At 38.4% G+C, this 27,910-nt stretch overlaps 1 protein-coding gene and 1 long non-coding RNA gene across 5 annotated transcripts; one reads left to right on the top strand and one right to left on the bottom strand.

The window, feature by feature from the left end:
* The first annotated feature begins 544 nt into the window (after positions 1–544).
* LOC131992252 (uncharacterized) lies at positions 545–16,999 on the top strand. Its single transcript, XR_009396205.1, has 3 exons — positions 545–678; positions 6,806–6,988; positions 16,405–16,999. It is a non-coding gene; the product is annotated as an uncharacterized LOC131992252 (long non-coding RNA).
* usp20 (ubiquitin specific peptidase 20) lies at positions 8,467–27,845 on the bottom strand. 4 transcript variants are annotated; one of them, XM_059357756.1, is made up of 26 exons: positions 27,816–27,845; positions 27,391–27,482; positions 26,839–26,946; positions 26,028–26,081; positions 24,977–25,039; positions 24,727–24,867; positions 24,498–24,600; positions 23,632–23,701; positions 23,387–23,500; positions 23,187–23,286; positions 21,203–21,716; positions 20,965–21,114; positions 20,719–20,831; positions 19,824–19,996; positions 17,013–17,107; positions 16,875–16,908; positions 16,718–16,763; positions 16,425–16,605; positions 16,133–16,259; positions 15,802–15,971; positions 14,748–14,829; positions 13,941–14,049; positions 13,750–13,852; positions 13,596–13,664; positions 13,342–13,510; positions 8,467–12,511 (listed from the first exon to the last, which is right to left on the bottom strand). In XM_059357756.1, the coding sequence occupies exons 3-25, from the start codon at positions 26,914–26,916 to the stop codon at positions 13,353–13,355; spliced, it is 2,847 nt and encodes a 948-aa protein (XP_059213739.1). In that variant the 5' UTR covers positions 26,917–26,946; positions 27,391–27,482; positions 27,816–27,845; the 3' UTR covers positions 8,467–12,511; positions 13,342–13,352. The 4 variants fall into 4 exon arrangements, with proteins under 4 accessions (XP_059213739.1, XP_059213738.1, XP_059213737.1 ...); XM_059357755.1 differs by lacking the exons at positions 27,391–27,482; positions 27,816–27,845 and adding an exon at positions 27,203–27,383; XM_059357754.1 differs by lacking the exons at positions 27,391–27,482; positions 27,816–27,845 and adding an exon at positions 27,203–27,383 and having other exon boundaries at positions 26,839–26,943.
* Between the last annotated feature and the right edge of the window lie 65 nt (positions 27,846–27,910).

The following is a 27,910-nucleotide window of genomic DNA, read 5'->3' as shown; positions in this document are numbered from 1 at the left end:
GTTTCATGACTACTTGGTAATACTATGTGTTGTCCTAGTTTTATAAAAACTTTATAATAGGCCATCAAATACATTATTTTAAAACTTTTAAATATAGGCCATCTGTAAAGTAACTACAGCTTTCAAATAAATGAAGTGGAGTAAAAATTAGAATATTTTCCACAGAAATTTGACCTAGTCAGTTTTTGTGTACTTGTAGCCTAAAAAGTGCGAGCAAATTTAACTAATTAATTAACTATTTTTTAAAGAATAGCCTACTTTAAAATTCTATAGATTAAAAAAAAGAAAAAAATGTAATTTTACTTATACGTTTAGAGTCATATTGGGGTTATGGTTGGCATTATTGTAACATTATTGAAGGCATTGTAACTTTTTATTTTTTAGCACCTTGTAATTAAGGTTGCATCTACCTTAATGAATCGCTGCTTTAATTTTTCCTCCGGTAAGCACACTAACTGACGCACACGCACGTTTTTGCGTCATCAACAGGTGACCGCTGTGTCTAGCTAACATGCTAAATTACTTTCAGTGAGGTGTGTGAGACTTTTCTGATGTTTGTGGACTGGTTATACTGGGACAGAGAGGCTGAGAGGACTGTTTTTTTTAGTTTTTTTTAATAAAAGCTCGGAGAATGAACGTGCAGAGGAGTTCAACCTGGGTCAGACTTGGGAGACACAGGTGAGTAACAACAACAAACTCAGCTGTAAATAAGTGTCTGTTTTCCTCTAGCCTACTATGTGTGTTTGAGAAAGTGTTGCTAGAGCTGCTCGGGAGTTTATATTGTTTGATTTATCACTTTGTTATCTGCTTCAGTGGTGTTTTTTGTTTTTGTTTTTACAAAGAATCAAGGCCTTATACTTCTTTGTGGCATCCTCAATTGTCCCACATCTTTGTGTAATTTTGTCTGTTTTCTTTTCGGTTCTTGATAATCAGATGTATGCACAGGCTGCAAAGTGTTTCTGTAGAATAATATTTTTAGAGCATCTTTGGTTTGTATAGTTGACATGTTAATGCACTTTATTTTGTCACCTTATTGTGTGACTTTTCCTAGTTTTGTACTTTTTTCTTAGTACAATTGTACATTAGTATTCTTGCTTGAACTTGACTGAAATATGGTAGTACTCTTTTCATGCTGATTTATTATGTAGGCTAAGTGGCATTTTACTGTTAAACAGAGGCTGAACAAATCTTAACTTTTTTGTGTACTGCAGGACAGTTTTTCTTTAACAATTTACCACTTTAAAAGCTCAAACCAAAGTTTTTCTGTGTAAAATTATAATCTGAAAAGTAACTCCAGCTTTCAGATAAGTAAAATGTGCAACATTTGCCTCTGAATTACAAAGAAGTAGCTAAAGGTTGAAATATTGAAGCAAAGTACACTCAAAATTGAATTTTAAACCAATTTAAAATACTTTACTACTATACTATACTATACTATACTATACTATACTATACTATACTACTGTACTGTAGAAGGTAATGGAGCATCGCAATTTTGTCAAAGTATGATCGGCGATGCTCTCCCAGACCTTCAAGGTGGACCAGACATTTGAGTTTTGCTCAGCACTTGATACCATGTAGCCTCTCAAAGAATTTGAAAATGTAAAATGTACAGTTCTCAAGACATAAATCCAACCATCTTTACAAATCCAGATGCTTCAGTCCAAAAAAAGGAAGCTGTTGTGACCTTAAAAGTCAAACAGAATTGTGAATTTAGAGAATTGGGACACTAGTAGGCTTGTTGTTCCTTTACAATATAATAAACCCACAGCTGTCAAATTTATGTAGTGGAGTATAAAAAAGTACAACATTCCACACTGAAATAGTGGAAGCATAAAGTAGCATAACATGGAAATACACAAATGAGTATACCTCAAGTACTTAATTTCAACACTTGAGGACATTTCAACACTGAGCTTCAGTCTACTGTAGAAGAGAGGAAGGGCACAGCTGTTAGGAATCACATTGTAACTTCAAGTAAAAAAAACAAATTATGATGTGACTCAGCCTTTTGACTTTGTGAGTCTTTTCTTCTGCGTGTTGTGGTGTGGTTGTCATCATTTCATGTCAGACTGCTGACAAAATATGGGGTGAGCAGTTGGTTGCAAAACAAGGAAAATTCCTACCACAGTTAATTGTACTGATGCCACAAGGATCCCTTCCTTCGGTTACCTAACATCATAATATGTCATCATTTTATGCGTGCAAACATTTAATTGATGACAACAGTGCTGGAGAGTAACTAAGTACTTTCAGTTAAGTACTGTACTGCAGTGCAATTTTGACATACTTGAACTTTACTTGAGTATTTCTATTTTATGTTACATTATATATCTACTCCACTACTCCTCCACATTTGTGACTGAAATATTTATTACAATGTACTTTTTACTCTTAAATCTATTAGATATGGATGAAAACAGATATATAATTTAATATAATATTCTATACTAATATAACACTGTGAAAAGAGGCATTAGAAATAATCAGCACTTCGACTTGTAATACTTTAAGTATATTTTGCTGATGGTACTCCTGTATGTTTAATTAAGTATCATCTTTTATATAACTTGTAATGGAATAATTTTTACTATAGTAAAGGACCTGAGTAATTTATATCTCACTGCTGGGTAATAAAATATGATAATAAATAAAACTAATCTGAAAAATCACTTTTCTCTGAATGAGAATATTATGAAAAACAAACATCTCTCACACACTATTTCTCTTCAAATCCAAATGTCACATTTATTGCAAATACACCACATGTTCTCCTGTGTATTTTATCATATTTATTTACATCTTGGTAGTACGGCACGGTCACACAGGTGCAAAATGAACCCTGTTGAATTTTTTCCTCCCATTGACTTCCATTCTAGCAATGAAGTCTGACTGGTTGACTCCACTTTCATTGGCTGGAGTTTTCTTAGTGGAGGAGACAAGATGCTGGTACTCTCCAAGGTCTTTCTTTCCTTCTAGTGTTGGATGGATCCACAAGGTCTTTTCTGCACACCAGAGCCAGTCTCCTTCCTTTTATCCTTAATAACGCCAGAATCTTTCTCTGCTCTTTGGGATACATTTTTCCATTGCAAAACCAACAACCACAACAACTTAAACTGACTACAAACCAGCAAACAGCCCACATTCAGTGCAAATATCACATCATCAGGTGATGTCCCTCCCTTGCTTTCACACATGTGTGACCGTGCCCTAACACCTATTGGTGGAGTGTCAGCCATCAGTGCCCTGCGTCTGCCAGTCCAAGGTGAGAGAGCTGCCTGAGCTGCTGTCATCACAGCAGTCCTCGGCGTCAGAGAAGGACGACATGTAGTGGAGGCCGGTGACTCTGTGGTAACCTCCCTGGAGCATCTGTGGGTAGGTGGTGAGCTCCATGGCTCTGCGGCTGGTCCTGCTCACCCTCACAGTCCACATGTCAACCAGCTGGGAACACATGGCACAGCCCATGGCGTGTGTGTGCGTCTGTGTGCGTCTGTGTGTGTGTAAACAGGTCAGGAGTCAGATTATACAGGTGTAAACAGTAACTCTACACGCAGGTGTCAGTGTGCATACTCACCCTCATTAATTCAGCTGCTTTACAAATATATTTTGCAAGTGAGATATACATTATTGATCATTTATTTACATATGCTGAGATTGAATATTTTGAATTGCAGAATATATTCAATTATATGCTTGCAGATGACTCCTTTATGTGTAAATTACTGCTGATTTAGACATTATAAAAACATTACCATATATTTTCCATATAGCTTCCAGCTAAATATAAGAACAAGAGGATATGTATGATGATAATATTTTGTATACATTCAGAGATGCACAGGGTGTTTCCCTGTAATGTGTGTATGTGGGGTTTCTCCTTTTAAACGCCTGAAGTGGAAAAAAACAAGAACAAGTAGGGAAGAGGAGGTGCAGTACAAAGTTCTGCCAAACAAGAAGTGCAGGTACAGGTTGAGTTCTCTCCTGTTTCCAGCTGCTTAAAAACCACAACAAGGCTCAGATCCAGCCCTGCCTGCAGGGCTGTCGAGGGTTACCATGAGTTAAAAAGGTCACAGAGTCATTTAATCTCAAGGTGTTCTCCGTCTCCAAGAGCTGCCAGACACGGCATGTAAATATTTACTGTGGTCGCCTTTGCAAGAAAACCACAGAGTGAGGGTTCCCAGAGAGTAAAGCTGAATTTAGTCTGTCCAGTGAGGCTGCTTCCAGGATTTCTTTCTGGTGACACCCTCTCTCTGACGATACTGCAGCACTTTGATTTTTTGCTTCAGCTACGTGCAGGATCACTACAGGGCCTGCTCATACTGGAGCTGTGATAAATGAATTGCTTCCTGTGCCGTGTGAGTTATCCTCTCTTCAGCTTGACGTAGCATGGCTGTCAAATCAGATGTAACATATTCCTGAGAAGAGAAATGGATGTGGGTTAGTTGGCAACAGTCCAATACAGACATTCCACCATCAAGACATGTTACAGGACAAAACATTGCCTCAAGCTGACAATAACACTGTCCAAATAACAAATGCATGCACTTAAGGAATAAAAAAATCTAACAATAAAACAAAACAGTCTAAACTACATTCACAAACACAAAAACATTAATATAAATGATTCAATAAAATAAATTCAAACAACTAATTCTTAATTAGTTGTTTGTAAAACTATTCTAATCAAAAGCCTGTCTTTTGATTAGAATGGTTTTTGGTTTAGTAGGTGCTCTACACAACATTGAGAACAATAATATAGCTATAAACAACTATGTCCTATGTAAGGGCATCCTGATAATGAAGTCTGCCTCTGTGTATGTTTTAATCTTATTCATACAGTCTCTGGTTTTAACCAGAGCTTCTCTGATCTGTTTTGGTAGCGGTCTGGCCACGCCTGCATGTGAGTCCCTCACTGTGGCGTCAGTATTTGATGATCTGGGAATGAGAAGGCGTGTTTCAAACGTGTCATGTCTGGCTGGCCGACTGGTCACCAGCAACTCGCCACTTTGCACTGCAAGCTCCTCAGTCAAGGCTTCTTCTGTTGTAAAGTTATTTTTTGGGCATTTTGGCATTGCCATACGGCTTTATTGACAGTGGGCGATACAGAGTGAAAGGGGGAGACATGCAGGAAAGGGCTCCGAGCCATATTCGAACCTGGGCTGCCTGTTTTTACGGACTTAGCATCTGTGGTATGCAATCTACTCGGTGTGCCACTGGGACATCCCCAGGGCTTCTTCTGCAGGAGATCAGTGCTCATATGGAGGTTACCTGCTGAGAACACCTGTGTCCCAGATAGGACTTTTAGTGCTGTCCTATTAATGGTAGCTCATCCTGGTGAGCATGAGCTAACCATGGAGCTAATGGTCCCGCATTACTGCTGTTAGCTGTCTGGCTTTTGCCATCAGTGCTCCCCATTTCTGCCACCCTCTCCCTTTCTTCATGATCTGCTAATCAGCGCTAACCTCTGTATGAACGCCAATTTCCCACAGAAGCACGGCCCGCATAGTCGCAGTGCAGTGCAGCAGCAAATGTCTTGTCAGTAAAGAGCACTATTGTTGTTGTTAACTTGTTAAACACAGTTGTGACTCAGAAACCTCCATGTTTGCTTGTCACAACGGAGGTGAAAAGCTATGTGCAGCCATTCCTGGCCCAGACTCTGAACGTAAACCAAACTCTAGTGAAAGCTGAGTGGAAGAAATCCCAGCCCACACTGATTTTATTTTCAATATTTCGCATACAGCTCCTTTAAACCAAGTTTAAATATATCAACACTTAAGCCATTGTCAGATCATTGGGCAGAACATTTAGACAGCTCATACATTTCAAAACAGCCAAAAGCTTTGTGCCTGATCGTATGTTGCAAACAGGTCAACCAGGGGTACGAGGCAATGAAGAGCTTCAAAGATAAATGGCAAAATTGTTAAAAATCAATTCAAAACTGACAGAGAACCAATGTTAGGACTTTCAAACAGGTGTAATGTGTTCTCTAGGGACTGACTTATGACTCTGCTCTGAGCACAGTAGGAGAGGGGTAACCAGTGCGTACTCTGAGGTAAAATGGGGGAACCACTCAAGTGTTCACAATCTGGAATATTAAAAATGTATATACAACACTAGCAAAATCCAGTTTGTTCTGACAGCTGTAGCAACAGAGATAACTTCCACAAGAGTTATTTTAGCACATAGCATTACAATGATGCTTCCATGTGATAAACAACTGTGCATACTGTTTACTTTATACAATTAGTTGTCATATTCAAAACAGTTTCAGAGCTACAAGGGGATCTCATTTTCCCTATCACATTTGCACAGATATCTCCTTGCATAATTGGTAATTATTCCACTTCATTAACGCAAATCTCAACTGCCCTCTTAAATCTATCATCTGACCTTCAGCTGGCTGGTGCACAGAGAGCCATTAGCATGAGTGTAAGTGACATTAATGATGAGAATGAAAAAGGGCAAGTGGTCTGCTGCTAATCGCCACACCCATCCCATCCCGGTGAATGGACCCAGCAGGGGCTACCCTGTGAAAGCCAGCCTCCCTGCTGTCCTGGATTCTCTGTTTTGTGGTCGGCGGATTTAATATCCTATGGCCTGTACAACTACTGCTATGGGATGTTTAATTATTCATCAGTAGATCTGGTGTGTCACTAAATGCATCCCAGTAAGTGTCCCAGCTTCACTCACGCAGTGCAGGAGACATGCCAGTGTTTTAGGTTATGTGATGTGGTCGGATGCTGCAGCTGCATTTCTGTCCTCTAAGCCAGCTTTTTGTTTTTGTTTTTGTCTCTTACCTGAACAGTGCATCGGCTCTCCCGTGTTGAAGAATGCTCTCAGAATGTGCATCATATCCTCTCCTCAGCCCCGTGTGTTTTCCTCTCGGTCTGGCTCTGTCTGGGCTGCAGCTCAGCGTGCGTATGGGACTTGAGATGACATCACAGCTGCTCACTTGAGAGTTGCCCCCCTTTTTCCCAAAGCAAAACAGGTGAACCCTCTTACTCTGTCTCTTGAACTTAACTACATTTTATCAATAGATAATAAAACTTAATTTAAAAAATGGTAAAAGAAGTGTATTTTCCCAATGTCAGGGGAAGTAGTAATATATTTAAATATGAATACATTTTATATATCCATTGAAAGAGGACGTGCTGCATCTGTTAAGAGTATATATTTGGAGGATTCAGAAGAGACATTTTTACAGTTGAGGACCTGCCAATCAACACAATGCTGCAGGAAAATGTCCCTAAAACCTGTATGTAAGTGAGCACTGTTGCCATAGACTGTAGAAGAAGTGGATTTAAAAGTGACCATATTTGGATGATAGGGTGGGGCTGAAGAGGAAAACACTGAGTTACCAGCTAGCTAGCTCGGATAGCAAGGTGCATCCATAATTCAGAATAAACAGCCGACTCCTTAGAGTGTTTTTTAGTCCAACAAACACTGAAGATATTTTTAGGTGGATGTGTTACAATCAACTTTAATGAACAGAAAACACTGTGAAAGGGTCAAATTTATAAGATGTAAACACACATACAGCACTGTGGTAGCAACCTGTCAGTCTCAAGGGAGCCCCGCCCTAAAACCTACCCTGCTTTATCGTCTATTTTACTGTAAATGGGACCATAATTTACTAAATTAACATCATGCTATATTAAAGAAGACTTGAAACTAGTGATTGAGACTATACACTTGTTATAAGAACTTGTTTTTGCAACCAGTGCAGTTGTCCCCTGCTGGCCATTAGAAAGAATGCAAGTTTAAGGCATTTGTGCATTGGTTTCACTTTTCAGACTTAGTGCCTCTAGTCTCTAAGCCGGGGATGGGCAACTTAAATGCTGGAGGGGGCCACAATTTTTCATCGACACTACCACAGGGCCACATATAGGACAGTGCACTTAACCAGATATGATGAAACTGCAATTTTAAATATGTTAACAGTGCAGTAACTTAACATATTTCATGCTCAAATGCATGTATAAGGTTTGAAGCAAATAAAAAATAACCACTTTGATTTTTTTTTCAGTGCAATAACAGCAGACCAACATTAATTACAAAAAAGTAATATTGTGCATTTTTACACTGCACTTTTAAGATTTCATGCTCAAATGCATGTAGTTGTACTGAGGGCCACTTCAAGTGAGGGTGCGGGCCATATGCGGCCCCCCGGGCCTCCAGTTGCCCATCCCTGCTCTAAGCTATCCTTGATGACATCACTACAACATCACAAGGCTAATTTTCTCTGGCTTGACAAAATTCCTTCAGGAGCCACAAAAAGACCCCATAATTAATTTTCATGGGTTAAGAAGTGAGGCATGACGTGTAAACTTATCATTGGGGTTCCCCTTTAAAAGAAAAAAAATTCTCAGTGTAGTTTAAAATATTTATCCAAAACAATAGTTTCTGTGATTTTCCATTTTCATTGCTGCCTTTTTTAATATCACAGCAAAGAAAACACAAATCAAATCAAAGACCAGGCAATTTTAATAATTTAACCAGTCATGAGTAATTACATCAGTTATACAGACATTAAGACATCCCATTGAATTGAGGTCAACCACTTAATTCCATGTTATCAAAGCATCACCGTTATCATGACCACAACAGCCACACACTGTATAATGTAGGGAAAACATGAGTCAGTGAAAACCTGTTGTGCTGTCCCCAGGGTGCCATGATATTACTGATGAACTCTGCCCAACCACAGCAATGCTTGTATTTTCCAGTGAAATGTGAAATGGAAATCTCACACGCATAGCTACGTGCTGTAACACAAACAAACAAACTCACAGGTGGGGATAATTAAGTAATTATCACTCAACGTTTTTTTTAACACTGCAACGTAATAATAAGCCACGCTGCATCAGTCTTTACTGTCAGCTCTTCAAACTGCTCAATGTTTGACAGCTGTCCAGTGTCTCTTTGATGATAAAATTGCACAAAGATTTGTCTTTTTTTCATTGCACTTGCTCCCCGAAAACATCTAAACATCCCTATAGTATTAATGTTGTCTCTGGTAGGTACAGACTGTGTAAAAAGAAAAATACTACAAACAGTTTACAGAAGACAAATGGACGAAATGGTGTCCTCTCTTCTTGGTTAAATTGGTGAATTGCTCTTTGGACACATCAACAAACAAAACAGGGAGACATTGATTATTATATAAGCCATTGTCTGGAATAAAGGTAATACACGTAACTGATGTTTGACGTGTCATAACGGGGAAATATCAAGTAGAATGACTAACATTATTGATGTCTGCCTTCAGTTTTGTATTTATTCGGGGGTGTATGGCAACTCTGAGTTGTTGCAGGGATTCTAGATAAAAATAGGCTTGTTCGAATTGAGCACTGCCTGCACAGAATCAACGTACAATGCATGCCCGTTAGATTTGTGTCTGACGTGATTCCCATGTGGGCAACGATATTCAAACAAAATCGAGAGGCAAGACCCAAGGCATGATGGGAAATGCTTGTCTCTCACCTGATCTGACAGCTGATTGGTTTAGATGTTGATGACGAAACAATATGACGTCCTACAAACAGTTTTTTTAATTAAGAAACATATAGATTTTTGAGCTCCCCTTGGCTTTAAGGAGCTTTACAGCAAGTTTCATCACATTGTTTAGCTTACCGTCCCACAAAAGAGTACTAAAGAGTCAGATATTTCCCTCATTAGTTGGTGGAGACCAAACACGGAGCTAAAAAGGAGTGATAAGGACAGAGGCATGGCCCTAAATGAAATGTGAAGTTCTTCTGAAACTGCTGTGTAGTTAAGCAACAGTTCGCTTACAAGTTCAACATATCCACTTGTTTCTGCTTCCCCTTAGAGGCCCAACTTGAAAAATAAAACAAAAAGAAATCAAAAACTGTTGACACAATAAAAGCAACAAAGGTCGATTTGTAATGTAAATCCAAAACGATTTCACCTGGAATCGATCGTTCTGTAAACTCTGACATCTTGGAAAATCCCAGGCTGTCTTCCATTCAGGTGCTCCAGTTTGGGGCCCTGCTAATGTATCAGCGACCTGTCTGTCATGGCTTACTTTCACACTTTGATTCAATATTTCATGATTGTTAATAGTTACACCTTTGCTTTGCCTGCTATGACAAATCAAAATATCTGTGGTGGGAAAAGGTCTATTGGGTACTTTTGGTTTCTGTCTGCGTGCCTTGTTAATTGCTCGGGGAATGTTAAAGCTGCTTTTCTCATATTCACACTTTCGAAAATCTGCTGCGCTTGTTAAAATGTTGGGCTCCTTAAGATTAAGTATGGTTCACAAGTCTGTCTGGCTTGTAGTCAAAGCTTTGCTCATTTTAGCCAACTGAAAAAACTAAAATTAAAATTGAATCTAAGTAAAAGCAACAATGCAGGATAATAACAACGAGGATTTAGATGCGAAAATCAACAGCACTCTCATGTCTTGTACACTAAATATGAAGCTGCAGCTCACAACCGGCAGGCGGTAAGAACAACTATATCTTAAATCTTAATTTTGCTATTTAGACATAACTGTAGTTATATTTAAATTCAACAGAAAAATAATGACGTCGTTTATCCTAGTTTGGGCTGTCAAAATTGGTAATATTTAATAATAAAACAGAAAAGCACAGTAACACTCAACATTGTAGTTATCCATGTGTTTCTCTCTCTCCAACAGTCCTTTAGGCTTTAACTGCTTAAAATGTGTTGGCAGATTTCCCCTATGCAGATCTGTACAGTAAAAAAAGGCAAGCATGTGATTTATATACAATGAAATAAAGGAGGACGTGATTTCTTTTAGCTAAGCTTGGACTGACTCATACATTTTACCCTGGTACCTTTTTTGTGTGCAGAATTTAGGAAAAACCACACAATAATATGCAATGTTACTGTTGATATTTCAAATTAAATATAAAACAGAAAAAACTCTGAGCAACTCTGCATGTTGGCTGCTTCAAGAGGAAGCCAGAGGTTAATATCGGTAGTTGTTGAATTGCACAATAATTTTTTTACCAGTCTGATCTGTGGTCTACAGATATGAAAAAAAAAACAAGACGAGAGAAGTGAGAGATCTTAATCTAATTTTTATCTCAATGCAAAATATTAGGATGTCATGTTGATTTATAACTTCCTGTGTGGACAGAGTTTAGAATTTTAGATTTAGGATTAGAATTTGAGTAAACAAGCTCAGTTAGTGAGAGCATAGCGTGACGTCCCTGCAACCGGGTACGGATTAATTTTGCTGAAAATGAATCATGCAATAAAATAAGAAATGCGTAATCAGTCAAATGTTACCTTACTGTTGTCTTGATTTGTGTATGTTGTGCTAATTATTTGTGATGTTGTAAGATTATTTTCATCTTAGAGATGGCGAGACTTTCACCATGCGATCTTTTATAAACTGGTGCTGCATTGATATTTTTTGGATTCAACTCTTCTAAAGAACCTAAATGAGTTCATTCACACTGATATTTTTCAGAATAATATCAAATTTACTATGTTGGCTGTTATCAGGAAACCCAGTCACAATATTTTGTTGCACAGTATTTACCCCTTTGGCAATTTTCCCGCTATTGCACCAGATATTTACTCCTCTTTACACTTCTCATCTTGCTGTGTATGACTTAAATTAGTTTATCTTTTCAGGAATTTGCTTCTCTACTTCATTTAAAATGACAACCATATAGCTATTTGCCTGTATGTCTATTAATTGATAGTGCTGCACACTTAGCGACTCAATATTTCCATAATTTTGAGCAATGAAAAGATGTTATTGTGCGTTTGAGCTAACAAACTCGACACCTCATCCTGTCTAAGAAACGTCCTTGCAGGTCCAAAATAAAGGAGCAGTAGTTTCATGCATTTTGAAGCTTTTCTAAAATTCACCCTGATAAACGTCTTTGAGATCACATGCATGTTTTGTGGTTCGACACAAACCTGCTGTGGTGTTTTCTCACAGTTGGTTAATTTCATTTCTCTGGCTTAACCAAATAAAAGACTTCCATTCCTGAGGGCTCAGTTATACTGTGTTTTTAAGGTCCGTGGTGCAAGAGTATAATTTATGTAATATCTCTTACTTGATGTCTGAACTTGTTGCTATGTAACTAGTAAACAGGCAAACAACGGAAAGCTTGTTAACGTCTCTTGGTTGTTGCTTCAGTCCTCAAAGCAAATATCACACTGTAGTTGTGTTGTCCTCCGCAGCAGCAGACTGGTTCACGGCACCAGAAGCTGTTCAGCAGTATCTGACACCTAGTCACTACAGCAGCCACTGAAACACCATAGCTACCAAAAACAGCTCCAGAGATGTGACACGACATCTTTTTTTTTTTTACACCTTAACATTGAGGATCAGAGTTATCCAATAAATAAACTACGTGATATTTAAGTACCGTTTCACCCTCTCGCGACACGGCTTCAGAATAATTCTTTGCTACATTTACAAAGTGCTCACGACGAGGCTTCTTCACCAAGGTGCAAATTCCTCAGCGTCCTGCGAGGGCAGGAGTGGAAAGGGGAATCAGAAGACCTGGGGGAAAATGAAAAACAACTTAAGAACAAATGGACCCTTAATAGGCCCCTCAGCTCCAACTGTCCAGACTGGATTTACAGCTGTTTATTAGTTGGATGTTCAGCCTCTATTATTCTTGGCCATGTACACGGTTATCGTACTCTCTCTTGACCAAAAGGAATTTATGAGCTCATGTGTATGGAGTCATAGGAGAGTCATTAAAAAAAAGAATACTTGTAGAAGAATAAGAAAATAAATGTGGAAATATAAAGAGGAATAAATAAAAGAACAAATGAGGAAAAAAAATGCAGGAAAATTCTTATTTATAGAAATATTTTCAATAAAAGCAAAGCCAGTAGGGAAAAATAAAGGGATAAAAATATAAAAATAAATAATTATATAAAAATAAATAAATGGTTTAAAAATTAACATACAGAAAAAATATGTAATTTATATGCAAAAGTGCATTAATATATATTTTTAAATGTATACATGCATACAGAAATAAATGAATGAAGATGCTCATAATTGTTCTTTTATATTTTGTTATTTGTCTTTTTATTTCCACTCTTGTTTATTAATTAATACTTACTTTATTACTTAATTAATGTACCTTATATATTTACATATAAAATACTTTTTTTAAAATATTGTTTTCCTTATTCTTTTACAGGTGTATTGTTTTTTATTACACTCCTATGACTCGATACATGTGGTTAACTTTAGCACAGTGAGTGGAAAAAGTGCTTGTTCCATGACCAAAGCTTCCAGTATAGTGTAACTCATTGACCAAAAGTATATTTAAACACGTGATTTTACAGTGCTTCCCAATAAGTAAACATTCCAACCTCTCTTTATCTCAAAGTGCTCTGGTTTCAGCCTCGATCTTTCTCTCTCCATGAAGGCTGTCGGGGTCAGCTGGAACCACGGTCTGCCTCACTGCGATCTCAGGGCCTCCGCCATAAATACCCAACAAGTACTGCCACGTCTCCTCTGAGATCTGACCATAGTCTGCACCTGAGGAGAGACACGCACATAAACAACGGTTTATTGCCTGTCTGTTGTTCTCATTTCCTCCTTTACAACCAATGCTGAGGTTTACCTTGCTTGAGCTGTATATGTCCTCCTTTCATAACACCAATTTTACTGTTGTCGATGGGACCAGGTGTCTCTGGGAGAGCAAATCATATAAAATATTGTGTCAAGGCAGAGAGCTGAAGAATTTGACTGTGTTTGTCTTCCTGCGGGGGTCATACCATTGTCTTTGCCCTTCACAAAGCTCTCCCACTCTCTGAACCACTGCATGCTGATGCACAGGATCACTGTCGGAGCCTCTTCAGCCTGAAACTCTTTGTTCAGCTGCAGAGAAGAGAAAACTCAACATCTACCACAAAGCATAAAGACAAATCCACACACAGGTAAACCCTTGCAGAATACAGGCTTTTACCTTGATGAAGGTGTCTATTTCTGTTTTCCTGCGTTTAGCCAGAGCTTCAATCTCCACCTGGCAGATGGCACACATATACAGGTGGTTCACTGCTGGGCCGCCTCCAAAACTGAGGAAAGAGACGCCAAAATTGAGCAGAAAGGCAGAGACAAAGTGAACGATTGACACAAATGAATGTGAGCATCCAAATTTAAGTAGTTCAATCAATGTTGTCACTCTTATCAGTTCATTCTTCTTTTTTTGATATAATTGTAGAGCTACATATGTTCAGTTTGCAGGGACATTTGTTATAAGTGTCTCCAGCTGTGATCCCAATGCTGTTATATTGCAGCAGTTCTCCCCAATTTTCTCTGTAAATGTGTGGGCCTGTCAAGTCCTATGAGACGACAGACTGTGATTCAAGGCTAGATTTTCTAAAGCTTGAAAACAGAGCCAAGAGAGCAAGAAATCTGGCTTGCTGGGTTTCATTGGCCTATTGTTTTTTGTTTATGGATGAATCTTACATTTACATTTAGTCCAATATTCACTCTCCTTTTTAGCTTTATTTTGGAGTCCAACATCCGAGAAAAAATTCTATAACAATCTCTGTTACAAGCTCTGTTAACCATTAGTCGCTGACTTCATTTGCACACCGTTTGCTGTTATAGGTCACGAACGGCTGTCTAAACCAAAACAATGAGCTATAAAATAATACATCACTGTAAAGCTGAGGGGAACTGCAGAGTCATCCACTATCTGTTCATCACTAAGAAAGACATTAATTAGAAACACATTAAAAATGTAATTGGTAAAATGTTTCATATTTACCTGTTATAAAGGTACTCCCACACATTCTGAGGAACAATCACAACCAGGTCGTCTATGTAGTTGTATTTATTAGGAGGGATCCCTGTACAGTGATAAAATATGTAAAGAATTAAAAGAGAAATATATGACCCTTTCTGGTCTGGAGTAGAAATCCCAACAGCAATGGTACATTTTTTCTCCTCCTGCACAAAATCCCCACCCTCATTCCTGTTGGCTCTTGGACAATAATGTCCCATAACTCACAAAAGCAATAAAAAGTATGTTTTTCCAATGGAGGCACAAAAACAAGCCAACTATCATAAAAATAAAAAATAAAAGATCCAGTTTTACAAGAACAACGCTTATTTGTTTTAGGAGCTGAAACATATGAAGAAGCCAAAAACCTCCTTTCAGCACCGTTCCCCATTATTTAACAGCTAAATAAAATGGCAAAAGAAATCTGACACAGTTTTGCAAAACTGTGTTATTAAAAGCCTAAAATTTAACACCAGATAAATAAATCCCCCACTAATAGAGTAAAAATGTATTTTTATCTGACTGTAAAGAAAAATAGTAGAACATTCCAAAACTAATCCAGACTCTGTATATTTATGGTTGTCTAAATATGCAGATTTGTTTTATTCTACAGTGTCATTTTTGCTATTAATCTACTCTGTAATAGGTATCTGCTTATTTTACCCTAATAAGAATGTTTTTACCCACGGATTAACTACATGGTCAACAAAAAACATAATATAGATAAGGATGAAAATAGAAAGTTTAGTGTATGTACGTTCTACTGAAGTGGATATTTCTGGCAGAGTATGATAAAAAAATAATAATAATTTTGAGAAAACAAACCAGAGTCTGAAATTATGTGACTTTAAGTCATTAGTTAAGCTTCAGAAACACTGGATGCTACATTTCCCATAATTTAACTCAACAGCATCTCTTCATTAAACCCTCATTACTCATAGGCTGGTTTGGTTGCTCTTCTAAAACCATGTGAATGTTTTCTCTGTGATAAAGCTATATGGACATCACATATTTTTCAGATTAAGACTTTACCACTCACCTCCGTGCTGACATAGAAACGTGTGGTTGCTGATGGGGCCCGGTTCTGCAAAGGTGTTGAACTTGTTCAGCCATTCTCTGGAGATGTAGAACTGCAACAGGCTGGGCTCCTTCATGTTGGCCAGAGCCACCACCTTCTGCCTCTCTCTCACCGACTCCTCGCTGCTTTTCCTTCACCAGTCCAAGAAAAAATACAGTCAGTAACAACAGTTTAAATACATAAATTCAGTATAAATGTTTTTCCCCTCTAACAGTTTATAAGGAAGGATGTGGTGTGTGGATCTTTCTGTTTTGATTCAGTATAAATGTTTAATATATCTTAAAATGCTCACCTATAAAACAACACATAGGCCTCTGCATTCTGCACCACCGTTTCATGAACCTCTGTGACATACTGGTCATCAAACTCGTACCACTGGCCATTGATCACATTCTGACAGTACGCTATGTAATGTCCACCTGCAGCATAACAGGAAGGGTGACAACAAGTGTTAAGAAGGACTGAAACAGATAAAGTAGATTAGTTAAAGGGAATTTTGCTTTGTTGATTCTCTGAAATGTTTTAACCATGTTGAGATAACATCTGTAATGCTTTTATCTGTAGGAAATGAAGTTATCTCATACTTCCTGCAGTGCCATGGTGACAAATGACTGACAGCAGATCGTACGTGGTGACTTGGGATGGACTCTCTTTGGCCAGGAAAGGCCGCATGTCAAGGCCCTCCAACGGGAAGGATACGTGGCTGCTAATCTTGAACGAATACATGACCTCGTGCCGGAAGCGTTTCAGGTGAATGCACAGAATCTACACCAACAAAAATAAATCAATAAAACCCACAAATTTACAAAGCCGGCCACATGTGAAACTCAACTTTGTTATCTGTAGCAAGAAGTAGATCAGATAATAAAAAATGTACCTCTGGAAGTCTAAGTACTTTGCAATATTTGACACCATTTCTCAACCTGTAGAAAAGGGAATATTGTATAAAAAATATCTAAATGAAAAATGCCCTTTTTAATGTTTTTAAGCATTAAAAGAGAAGAGATCCTCCATATAACGTCTCCATTACTCACTTTTTACATCTCTCACAGCTGTACATGTTGTCCCCTGTGAAGAGAGTAAATGTAAATGTTAATTCTGACATTTGTATCTAATCTTGACCACTTGAATAATAATAATTATAGTAGAATAGCACAGTTTAGTCTTGTTACCTTTGAGTTCATCTGCAGCAAAGAAGGCAGCGAGGCAGTCCTCTAAGGTCACCATGGGCCCCCAAAACCAAGTGGGGATACACGAGACGACGAACCTGTTCAGAGGCATAATAGGAAGAGACATAATCATTACAAACACATACAGCCAAAGGGCCTCTTTCTCTTCACAGGGATCATACTGACAATTGACCTTCATGTGGGTCAGCTAAGTGTAATTATTAAATGATCCCAAAAGAAATGCTGCCCGGAGTGATAATAGCTCCTGAAAAGGTCTTTGTTGGCAAGTTCAGAGGACCTTAACATGCCTGATCTCAAAGTCTCCTGAAAGGTTTTCCCCTCAGATGACTGTTAAGTACCTGCATCTTTAAATTAAATATGCTCAGCATGCAGGCTGTCTGATAAAACAAGGTGGCATGGAGAAAATATGTGATGTCTTACACGTAGGCAGGAGGACAGGCAAGATGGTCGTTGTTAAAGGGGACATATTATGCTAATTTTCATCTTCTACAAGTACATGTTTACATGATTTAATGTTCAAAAAACACATTGTTTTTCTCAAACTGTCTGCCTGATTATACCTTTATTCACCATTTGTCAGAGAAACTCTAAAACTTTAAGAACACCTCTCCAAAAGCCCAGTCTGCTCTGATTGGTCAGTGTCTCTGGATCTTCCACATCAGCACTGTGCACCATCACTGCAGTCAGGGAAGAAATGTATCAGCGCTGTGGCGGCACTTTCTACCTATATATAGAATTTTTGTGACATCACAACCTTATGGAAGTTCTGTTTAATGGCACAGTTGTTGGATATGGGCTGTGTGTATGTTTCTATAGAATGAGTATTTTAATACTTCTACAGTATTTATATGGCACCTAGTCCGGCTCTATAGTAAAAAAAGGCCACGGAAAAATTTCACATTTCACAATACAGGGCCTTTAAGTTGGAACATGCACCTCACAACACAACTCACGTCCTGAAAACTCTGTCTAGTATAATTCCTAAGAAACCACTAGCTTCCCCAAACAGCGTCACCAGAACTGTTTTTGAAATCATGGAACAGCTGTAAGATTAGCCGCTATCATGCCAGGGCTTGTCTCTGCATCTCTGTCCTAATAATGATGAAAGTAACACAATCCACGTATATGTTCAGAGGAAATGATTCAACATTTAAGTGGAAAGTAACTGCGTTCTACTGATTCATTTTGTGCTGCTAACTTGTAAAATTTCTATGAAAACACATTACTTTGCTGAGTAATAATGCGTTCTACTACGCTGTTAAAACCCGTCTACGGTCCTTAAAAATGCAACATCACTCCTGTTGGGTCATCTGGTGGCTCAGCACACAAATCTTGTCCTGGAGCACTGAGTCAAGCATTTCAGAGCTCTCCTCAGTTTACATAATCTCCTCCAACCCATCAGTCCAGGACTGATGCCTGGATGTTCTTAAAGGAATTGTTCAGATTTTTTTAAGTGGGGTTGTATGAGGTACTTAACCCTTCAGTCAGTGTATTACCTACAATAGATGGAGGTCTACACACCTGCCAGTTAGGAAAAGAAGACACCGAAGCTAAGCTTTACCTTGCCTTCAGACAGCCCTTTCTGACAGTGAAGTGTCCTGTCTTCAAAGCCACCAGACTCCTTTGACAAAAATAGTAATTTGTCTCACAGCACACATGAGCTGCTGGTATGCTGCTGCCTCATTTGTTTCGTTTGTTTGTGTGACTTTGGTGAATCTGAACTAACCAAAGTCACACAATAACGTAAACAATCAATGCAGCAATAGACCAGCATTTCCCGTGTACATGCGAGGCAAAATTACTATTTTTGTCAATGGAGTGTGGTGGCTTTGAAGAGAAAATAGATCACAGCTTCACTTAATCTTAAAAAGGACTGCCTGACAGAAAAAAAGCAGTGAAAATACTCTAAATATAGCACACACTTAAACTTAAATAGATATATATATATTTATTTTTATGTGGCTTAGCTTCTGTGCTGGAGATCGTGCCTGATTCTCCAAACTGGAGGCGTGCCGACCTCCATCTACTGCAGGTAGGTCCCTGACTATGGATAAGTACCTCATAAAACCCCACTTCAACAAATCTAAACTATCCCTTGAAGGCTCTCTCACTGCATGAACCACACAGTTTTTTTATCAGCTTTTAGGTGTGAAAAATAACACAAATCAGGAAATACACAACAGACGATGAAGGAGCTGACTGTGACTAAATATTGACAGGAAGGTGCTTTATCATTAAAGGAAATCTGCAGTGGCATCTCTCTGTTTCCTGTGACTGGCAACGTGCTAGCATGCAACATGCTAATTAGCCTCACAACTTATAGCATGACAAGAGGGGCAAACTGTCCAATCAAACAAACAAACGTTGCATTGACAGATGGAGCAAAGCCCTCTGATGCCTACGTGCCCTCACCTGTGGCCTCCACAACCACACACAGTGGAACCTGCTGTAAAGAGACTTCAGTGGAGCCAAATTCACCCCCCTAACACTTTTCTTGGAAACCTTATTCTGGTTTATTAAGATTCTCTGAGATAATGCGGACAACAACAACTCATGATTCTGCTTGCCTTCTTTTCTCTGTAAGCAACTCTCATCATAAATCATACCTTGTTTCATCATACCTTGCAATTTACAAAATGAAAACTATAACCTAAACCAAACATGCCTTACTTAATCATTCAATGGTGTCAACATTTTAATGAGCCATAACATAGATTAGATTCTGCTGAATGTTTGTGTTCAAACACGCTGATTTTTTTCCTCTTCTCTGAGAGTAATATTTGGTTCACTGACCGGCGAATGGAGTCCATGATGTAGGAGATCCAGCCCTGCGAGCTGTAAGTATCGGGACACACGCCCGTCTTCACTGGAAGGTTCTGATGTATGGATGAGTGGAGCTTGGCCAAGTCCTCTTTACCAGGAATGGGGAGGGACAAGTCTTGGAAGGTTTCCACTGTAGTAGAGACCTGTCACACATTCAGAGAGCTGGTTTAAACAGCATGCCTCCATCAGTTAAACATATTGTGTAAATCTATAGTCTATGTAATATGAATGAAAAGAAAATGGTGGATTAGTGAGTTTAGCAGTGGTGGATTGTAACTAAGTAAATGTACTCAAGTACTGTACTTTAGTACAATTTTGAGGTACTTGTGATTTACTTGAGTATTTCCATTTTATGTAACTTTATACTTCTACTCCACTACATTTTAAAGGCAAATATTGTACTTTCTACTCCACTACATTTAACTGACAGCTTTAGTTCCTTTTCAGGACGAGATTTGACATAAAAAAAACATAATAAATTTAAAATGATTATGCATTTTTATAAATTAAACCACATAATAGTTTATTAAGTAGTTAAAACTATATTTAGATCATATATAACAATCTGAGTGGATCCATTCTGCATTCCACCAATGGAACAACCATGTTTTCAATAAATAAATACATAAATAATAATACGAATTATATAAATAAATATAAACCAAATGATCTCAGCAAATGGTTCGAAATCTGAATTCTTCAATTAAGATTTTCATGCATTTTATTCATTCCAAAACACAACTACACAAAACATCCTTCATCTAAATGTCACTTCAAATATCATATTTATCAAGGTAAAACTACTGTGACTTGTGTCTAAATATGTTACTCCCCCTGGTGTTTAAACATGGGAATCACAGCTCACCCTGTCACAGGTCAAACACTGCACCAGGCTAAGGATGGAGCCGTCGAAGATGTCCGAGATCACACTGCGATAGTGAGACTGTTTCTTCCTCCTTGCACTGAGCAGCAACTGAGCTGGAAGATTAATGACAGCAAGGAGGAGGATATTAGGTGACAAACTTAATGTTGTTGATGTTGTTCGACTTGAACTTGGTTGAGGTCCAGGGGTTGGTAGAGGTATTGAATCAACTCTGGGGTGTTTCTTTACCTTTTTTGAAGGAATACGCAGGTCCTGCAGAGCGGAGGGGGCTGGAGCGCGGTGGACTGGAGGACAGTTTTGGATGCAGCTCCTGAAGGGTTCGTACTGGACTGCAGGGAGTGGACTGGGGCTGGGTCATTGACGCTTCATTGTCTGGTTCTAAAAAACATGTTGCATGCACAAAAAGATTACCATACTAGAGATAGTAAATAGATGAATCCACTTTGATAATCCTGCTGGGGTGTACCTGAGGTGCTGCTGCTCTGGGTTTGCCCTTGCCCAGCATCAGATAACTGGTTGTTCTCTTGACTTTGGACCTCAGTGTTTGTGGCTGGCGTTACCTCCTCTTCCTCTCCCCTCTCAGGAGCCCCCTCCTCAGCCGCTGTATCCACATCAGCGTCCTCGTCCATCTCCTGCGAGCCTCCACGTAGAGGAGACCCTGACACCCTCCTTTCCTTCAGCCTCTCCTTCTCAGAGATCACACTGGTGGTGCTGACCCCCACGATCCCTCCCGCCGGTGCCCTGACCCCTTCACACTCATCCTGCAGGAGCAGCTCGCCGTCAGCCGCTCCTCCCCCCTCCCCCCGGTCGCTGCTGGAGCCGGAGTCGCACGATAGGAATTCATCCTCTGACGGGGATCGGTCTCCGTCTCTTATTTCTTCGCCGTCGCTTCCCTCGCCACTCATGCTACATTCAGTCAGAGGCTCCTTTAGCTCTTCGTGTAGCTGGTCCATCAGACAGCGCAGGAACTCCTGAGTGTCCTGTCACAAGAAAAACACACTGCATTCACCCAAAAGGAGGTGCAGCTACATGAACACACACAGACAGTTTTGCAGAGATGATAACTATTTCAGATGGACTAAGAAATGTGTGAGTATCATGGTGTATGTCTTGTTTGCAACAAGAAAGCATTTTGTATCTTGGTAAAAAGTGGCACAAGGAGAAGCTAATTATACCCAAAACCATTATTATTTTAAAAAAACTTTTCCAAGGCAATCCCAATAAAACAAAACCAGACATTTCAATCAAACATGCACTAAGCATGAATCAAACAGAAAGACATTTTAAAACCGCATTACATAGATAATTCACGGTCTTTTAAGAATCAGACAAACTCAAATGTTTGATTTGAGTTGTTTAAGTGTTTCGAGAAACAATTAACTGTTTCTTACTTCCAGTCAGACAAAGTTACAGATGCTTGTTTAATGTTTCTGCATGCTGTTTGAAGGTAGGATGATAACATACAGGTTTACCCTATCTTAGTAAGCAATAGAGGTCTTTTGGATCAAGTAAAGCTAAAGGAATAGTTTGGTATTTTAGGAAATGTTTTGTTTTCTTGCTAAGACTTAGACAAGGATTTGGTTTGTGAGCAAAATACAAAAGCTACAACCATGAGTCGGTTATTTGACCATACTTTAAAAACTATAAACAGGAGGAAACAGTCTGTTTGTGAAAAAGCACATTCCCCAAAATATCAAACTTTTCTTTAAAGAATTACTCTTAAACCTTTATAAGAGGGTTGGCTGGACTAACATTAGTACCCATTGTAGTCTAAGCAAATATAAAGTCACTAATGTCATGATTACCAAAGAAATGACATTATATACATTCATGGAGAAAATTATTAGACCATTGTTTTCTTCAGGTTCTTGTTCATTAAATGCCTGGGACAGCTCAAGGTACATTTGTTTGGACACATATCACGATAACAACAAAACTAGCTCATAAGAGTTTAAGAGCTGATATCTAACCATTTTCCATGGTTTTCTTGATCATACCCAAAATCATTATCAAGAAAACCATAGAAAATGGCTAGATATCAGCTCTTTAATTAAACTCTTTTGAGAAATGTTTGTTGTTATCATTATATTTGTCAAAAAACAAATGTACCTTTAGTTGTACCAGGCATTAAAATGAACAAGAAACAATGGTCTAATAATGTTTTCCATGGCTGTGTATCCTCTTTTACAGTTACTCTCCACTATTTTATACAGAGAGACATAACAATTGTATCTGTGACTTTGTCTGATTCTGGGTGTGTAAGAAAAACACTAAAATCCCCCCCAAACTGAAATAGTAGTCAACAAATCAAGTCAAGCTTTTGGTTATTAATGACAAATCTAGTATTTTTTAGGGAATTTGTGAGGGAAAATGCAAAGGGGTTCAAGGTTTAGAAACAAAGGACGAGACCGTGTCAAGCTGTTGAGTGATGCCAGTAGTACTGTAGTTACCTGCTGGGTGCTTGCCCCTACCTGCTGAGCGTAACCACGAAACATGGGGTTTACTAGTTTGATGCCATGAGACAGGCTGGTAGGCACGACATAGCTGGGCCTGGGAGGGCAGCCAACATGAGAGTTAGTTTAATATATTTTTAATAATTAATTAGTACATTATAGTCTTCTGCTTTCTGTCAATTATATGTTTTTCTTACCGTTTTTTATGCCAGAGTTCTGAGATGAGTTTCTGGTAGCTCTTACAGAGTGCAGGCTTCTTATCAGTCCGGACCAATCCACTGCAGTCCAGGAAGAACTGAGTGAGAGGAGGACTGGTGCGGAAAGAGAGGAAATGATTACGTCAGCACATCTGTTTATTCAAAGGGAAAATTAATTAATAAACATAGAAAAGGAGGCACATCCTCTGTGATGGACCAAATGTAATGAAAGGAAGTGACCTCACCAGTTGGACAAGGCTTGAAGAGCTGCATTCATGTAGCACGAGTTACCAATATTTTTCATTCCTGTCAAGCCTACAAACAGGAGAAACAAGAGCCATGCAGTTTTTTGTATGCCCAGAGAATGCAAACGTGTACAAACAAAGACATTTCTATACAAACTCATATTTGTCATCGAACAGAGAGTACTGACGGTTAATTATTAGTGCTAGTCTGGATTTTAAAAAAATGATAATTAAACTGTGCAATCCTCTGATCTACTCTGGCATTAATACTCATTGATACAGTAGAGTTCAACCAATATTATTATGGATTACTTTGCCGGTATTATTTATTATTTCCACTTTTGTTGTCTATTATAGTATACATATTTTTTTTATGATTTAATATGTCTGTTGTACTTGCTTGCACTGGCATTTGTTTTCTATATTGGAGTAACTTTAAAAAAACAAACATATTTCTTATTATCTTTCTTGTGCTTATAATATACAGTACATTGCATTTATTTTTACATTTAATTTCTTATAATTTCTCTAGGTTTAGATTTATTTCCATTCCATAACTGGAGCAATTGTAACTCAACCTAATATTTTCACAGGGGTCAATAAAATATTTATGATTCTGATCTTAAAACAAGATTAGTAACTATTCTTGGGATTCAGAGCTTATATCTTTTTTTTTTTTTTTTGATAAAAATCCAACGATGATTTTAATAATAAGAGAAAAGATTTTTGGAACTGATTCCTAAAATGACTATTAAAAAGTGTTTTGGATTGCAGTTTTTGACAGATTAATAACATAGCCAATACAAGTTTGAGAAATTCCTAAATGTTATTTAGGAGAATAAACCTTGAGAGTAAATGTGCTGTACCTCTGGGTTTAAGCTCATCCTCCTCTGATTCTGAACCTTCTTCTTCTGCCACAGCGATGGGCACTGCTTTTAGTGGGTGGCCTACTGGCTGAGGAGCTGCTTCCTAGGAACAAAGATTAATAGATGCTATAAGTATGAAGGTGAGTAAAGAACAGGTTGTTTCTATGGATTTAAAATAGCATCACTGGGGCTTTTTCCATTTCAACCAGAGACAGGTGTAAAGTGGTACCTGCTCTGTGGCTTTACAGTGGTGGGGAGCAGCAGGTGCAGGCACCAGCGCAGGCCTGTGCTCCAGAAACACCTCCCGCTCACACACATAACACCAGATCCTGAACGTCGTCAGGTTCACAGTCAGGTTGTGCTTCTTAGCCTAAAGGAGATGTACTCAAAATCATTCGAAAGACTCTTATCTGCCGTTTGTCATTTTATAACCATCTACCGAGAGGTAATTATGTATATTTCATGTGAAAGGGTGTTACCTGTGCGTGCAGGGTGCTGTGATCAGAGAAGGACTCTCCACAACCAACATATGAGCAGTCACTCTACAGAGCAGAGATACTGAATTAGACGCTTCTGAATCCTCTCTTTTATCAGCAAAGACATCACATAACAATGGGTCTCACGTATGGACATTTTCGTACTCTTATGTTAACATTCTATTAGCTTTAAAGTAATAAATATTAAATATTTATGTACAATTTCAAACTTAAATTTGCTTCAAAGTAATGGGCTATACAATCCATAATAATACAAGAACAGTGGTGAATGCAGCAAGTTTTCCCAAGATCACTCGTACAAGCCACTTCAGAAAAAAAATCTGTTTGTACGAGTGATTCTTGCATGAAGCACATTATCTTCCCGATTGTCCTTCTGGATTGTCAAAATTCAGTTTTATTTATATAGCCCAAAATCATAAATCACAAATTTGCGTCAGAGGGCTTTACAATCTTTACAGCATGACACCCCGTGTCTTTTGACCCTGGCTTTGGACAACGGAAAAACTCAGCAAAACAAAAACTTTAACTAGAAACAAAAATGAAAGAAACCTCAGACGTGCAATAGGTGCCATTTGTACAGAAAAGACCAACATCATGAAATTACAGTAAGTCAATTCATGTGACAAAATGAAAAATAGAATGTGACAGGGGAAAGAGAAGGAGAGAGATGCACAGCTAAAACAATAACTAACAACTATAATTATGTGTATGACTAATAATAATAGTACCAGTAGCAGTACATATAATAGAATAATAATAAGCAGTGGTATCGGTATGCAAATTGATTTCATGCCAACTGTCAATCAGAGTATAAAAAATAGCTGTCTGCACATATATACTCACTTGCCTGCCTGAGTTTGAGAGCTGCTACATTCATAATTACTTTTATCCCCTACATCATCATTAATTATTAAACCTTCACCTGGCCTTCTTATATGAAATGCGGTGGTAGCTGCAGTCATTTATGTGACAAGATGCACAAGCTAGATTAGCAATTACCTTTGAAACAACAAAGGATTTTAAAGGAGCTTACCTGCAGACAGGCCCACAAGTTTGGGCCTCCTGCTCCACAAGACTGGCATGTACCCTGGAGCAGGATTAGGATATAGAAAGGAACAGAATAACATGTTGGTAAGCAAGCAGGCTTCTTTACTGTTGTGGGGGAGTCATGATAAACCAGTATCGATAATAACCATGATATTTAAAATAAAATAAAAGTACAACCAATATAATGTTATTAATGAATTAATATTACATATTTATGACTATAACAACTTGACACACACTGCGTCTCAAATGAATCCTAAAGTTCCCAGCTTTTAGATGATGTATATCACTTCTAGGTGGTATGGCCTGCTATCTCCCCCTAAAAATTAAAGGCCATAATAATACACACATGATACTGTTAAAATAATCAAGTGCCTCTTATATAATTTCAGCTTCTTTCTGTTCTCGCTTTATGTTGCTATGACCACAGACTTTTTCTTTACCTCACCACACTTGTATTTTGAGTGTCATTTAAATATCAAAAAAGAGACCAGCCTCACAATAAACAAAGTGAAAGATGAATTTGACTCATGCATTAATATTTTTTCCACAGATATCGCGATAATACTGTTATTACGAATTCTTTTGGTCAGGATAATTGTGTAGCGAAAATCTGATATTGTGGCAGCCATATACCTTAGATAGACAATAAAACAACACAACATAGCATATATTACAGGTCGTGTCGTTATTACTTCAGTGGTACAACAACCTTAAAGGACGTGGCCATGGCACACATAAACAATGACCTGGACTGGACATATCTGACATTCCCAGTAAATGAATGAAAAACCCACCTTGGATTTCTGGAGGAGGTCTTCTTTGGTTACCTCTCCTATGGAGTCCAGGTGAGGACAAATGTCTTGTTCAGCCATGGCTACTCAGTCTCTTCAAGGGGACGTCTGCTAAATTTGACAGAGCAGTAATAAAAAAACTGTAGTGATTCACATGACAAGCTGTTGTAGCTAAAGCTAGCTTTCTCATCTCAGCACAAAAACACGATCTGCACGTATAGAAATCAAACACACCTCGTCTCTGGCTGACAACGGAAACATAAGTGACATATCTATACTGTTGTTCAGACCATATTTTCACAACCTATACCCAGATAATCTAACATCTGATAGGCCTTATGTTTACCAACGAAAGCTGAGAAATCACCTCCTCACTGCAGCGATGACAGCAGCAGTTATGAATGACTCCTATTTACCAACAGAAGCAGCTGATGGTCGCTATTTTTCATTCTTCGTGTAAACAATCCATACTTGGATGCGGGACAGGCGACAGTATAATGCTAGCTGAGATACCGAGGAGCAGATACCCCCGGCCCACCATCCCAAACAACTCACCCCCTCCCTCCCATCCACAGTACGGCCCGGCACCGAGCGACGCAGCGCTGGAGGAGGAGGAGGCACGGAGACGTCAGCCACAACAATCCAACCTTCAACAAATAGAAAAGCCATCAAAACCACTGAGCTATGCATTCTTTATAACACACTTACGAACTAATTCATCATTATTTTGTATACTGTGACGCATTGTTTTTGTTTTGTATTAATGTTCTGTGTTTTTACTGTTTGTAATACCTGACTTTCAATAAATTAAAAAAAAAAAACGGAGACGTCAGCCGGACAGATCCAGCCCACAGCGATGTGCGATTTAAGACTATATCTTCATTTTCACTTATATTATCCTCATAGTTAAGTATCTTTGTAGTTTATTTGCGATATTTAATAAAATTACATCTATTTTTAGAACAAACCGTTAGATTTACTTGAATTGATAACGTTGACGGAACGTTTTTTATTCACAAACGGTAAATGTCCCTGTTTACGGATGTGACGTAATATGTATGCACGTCGCTTAAAT

The sequence above is a fragment of the Centropristis striata genome, chromosome 19 (genome assembly GCF_030273125.1).
Source record: "Centropristis striata isolate RG_2023a ecotype Rhode Island chromosome 19, C.striata_1.0, whole genome shotgun sequence".
In the NCBI taxonomy this organism is placed as follows: Eukaryota; Metazoa; Chordata; class Actinopteri; order Perciformes; family Serranidae; genus Centropristis; species Centropristis striata.
Note: the sequence above shows the minus strand (reverse complement) of the source record. Positions and strands in the feature narration are given on the sequence as shown.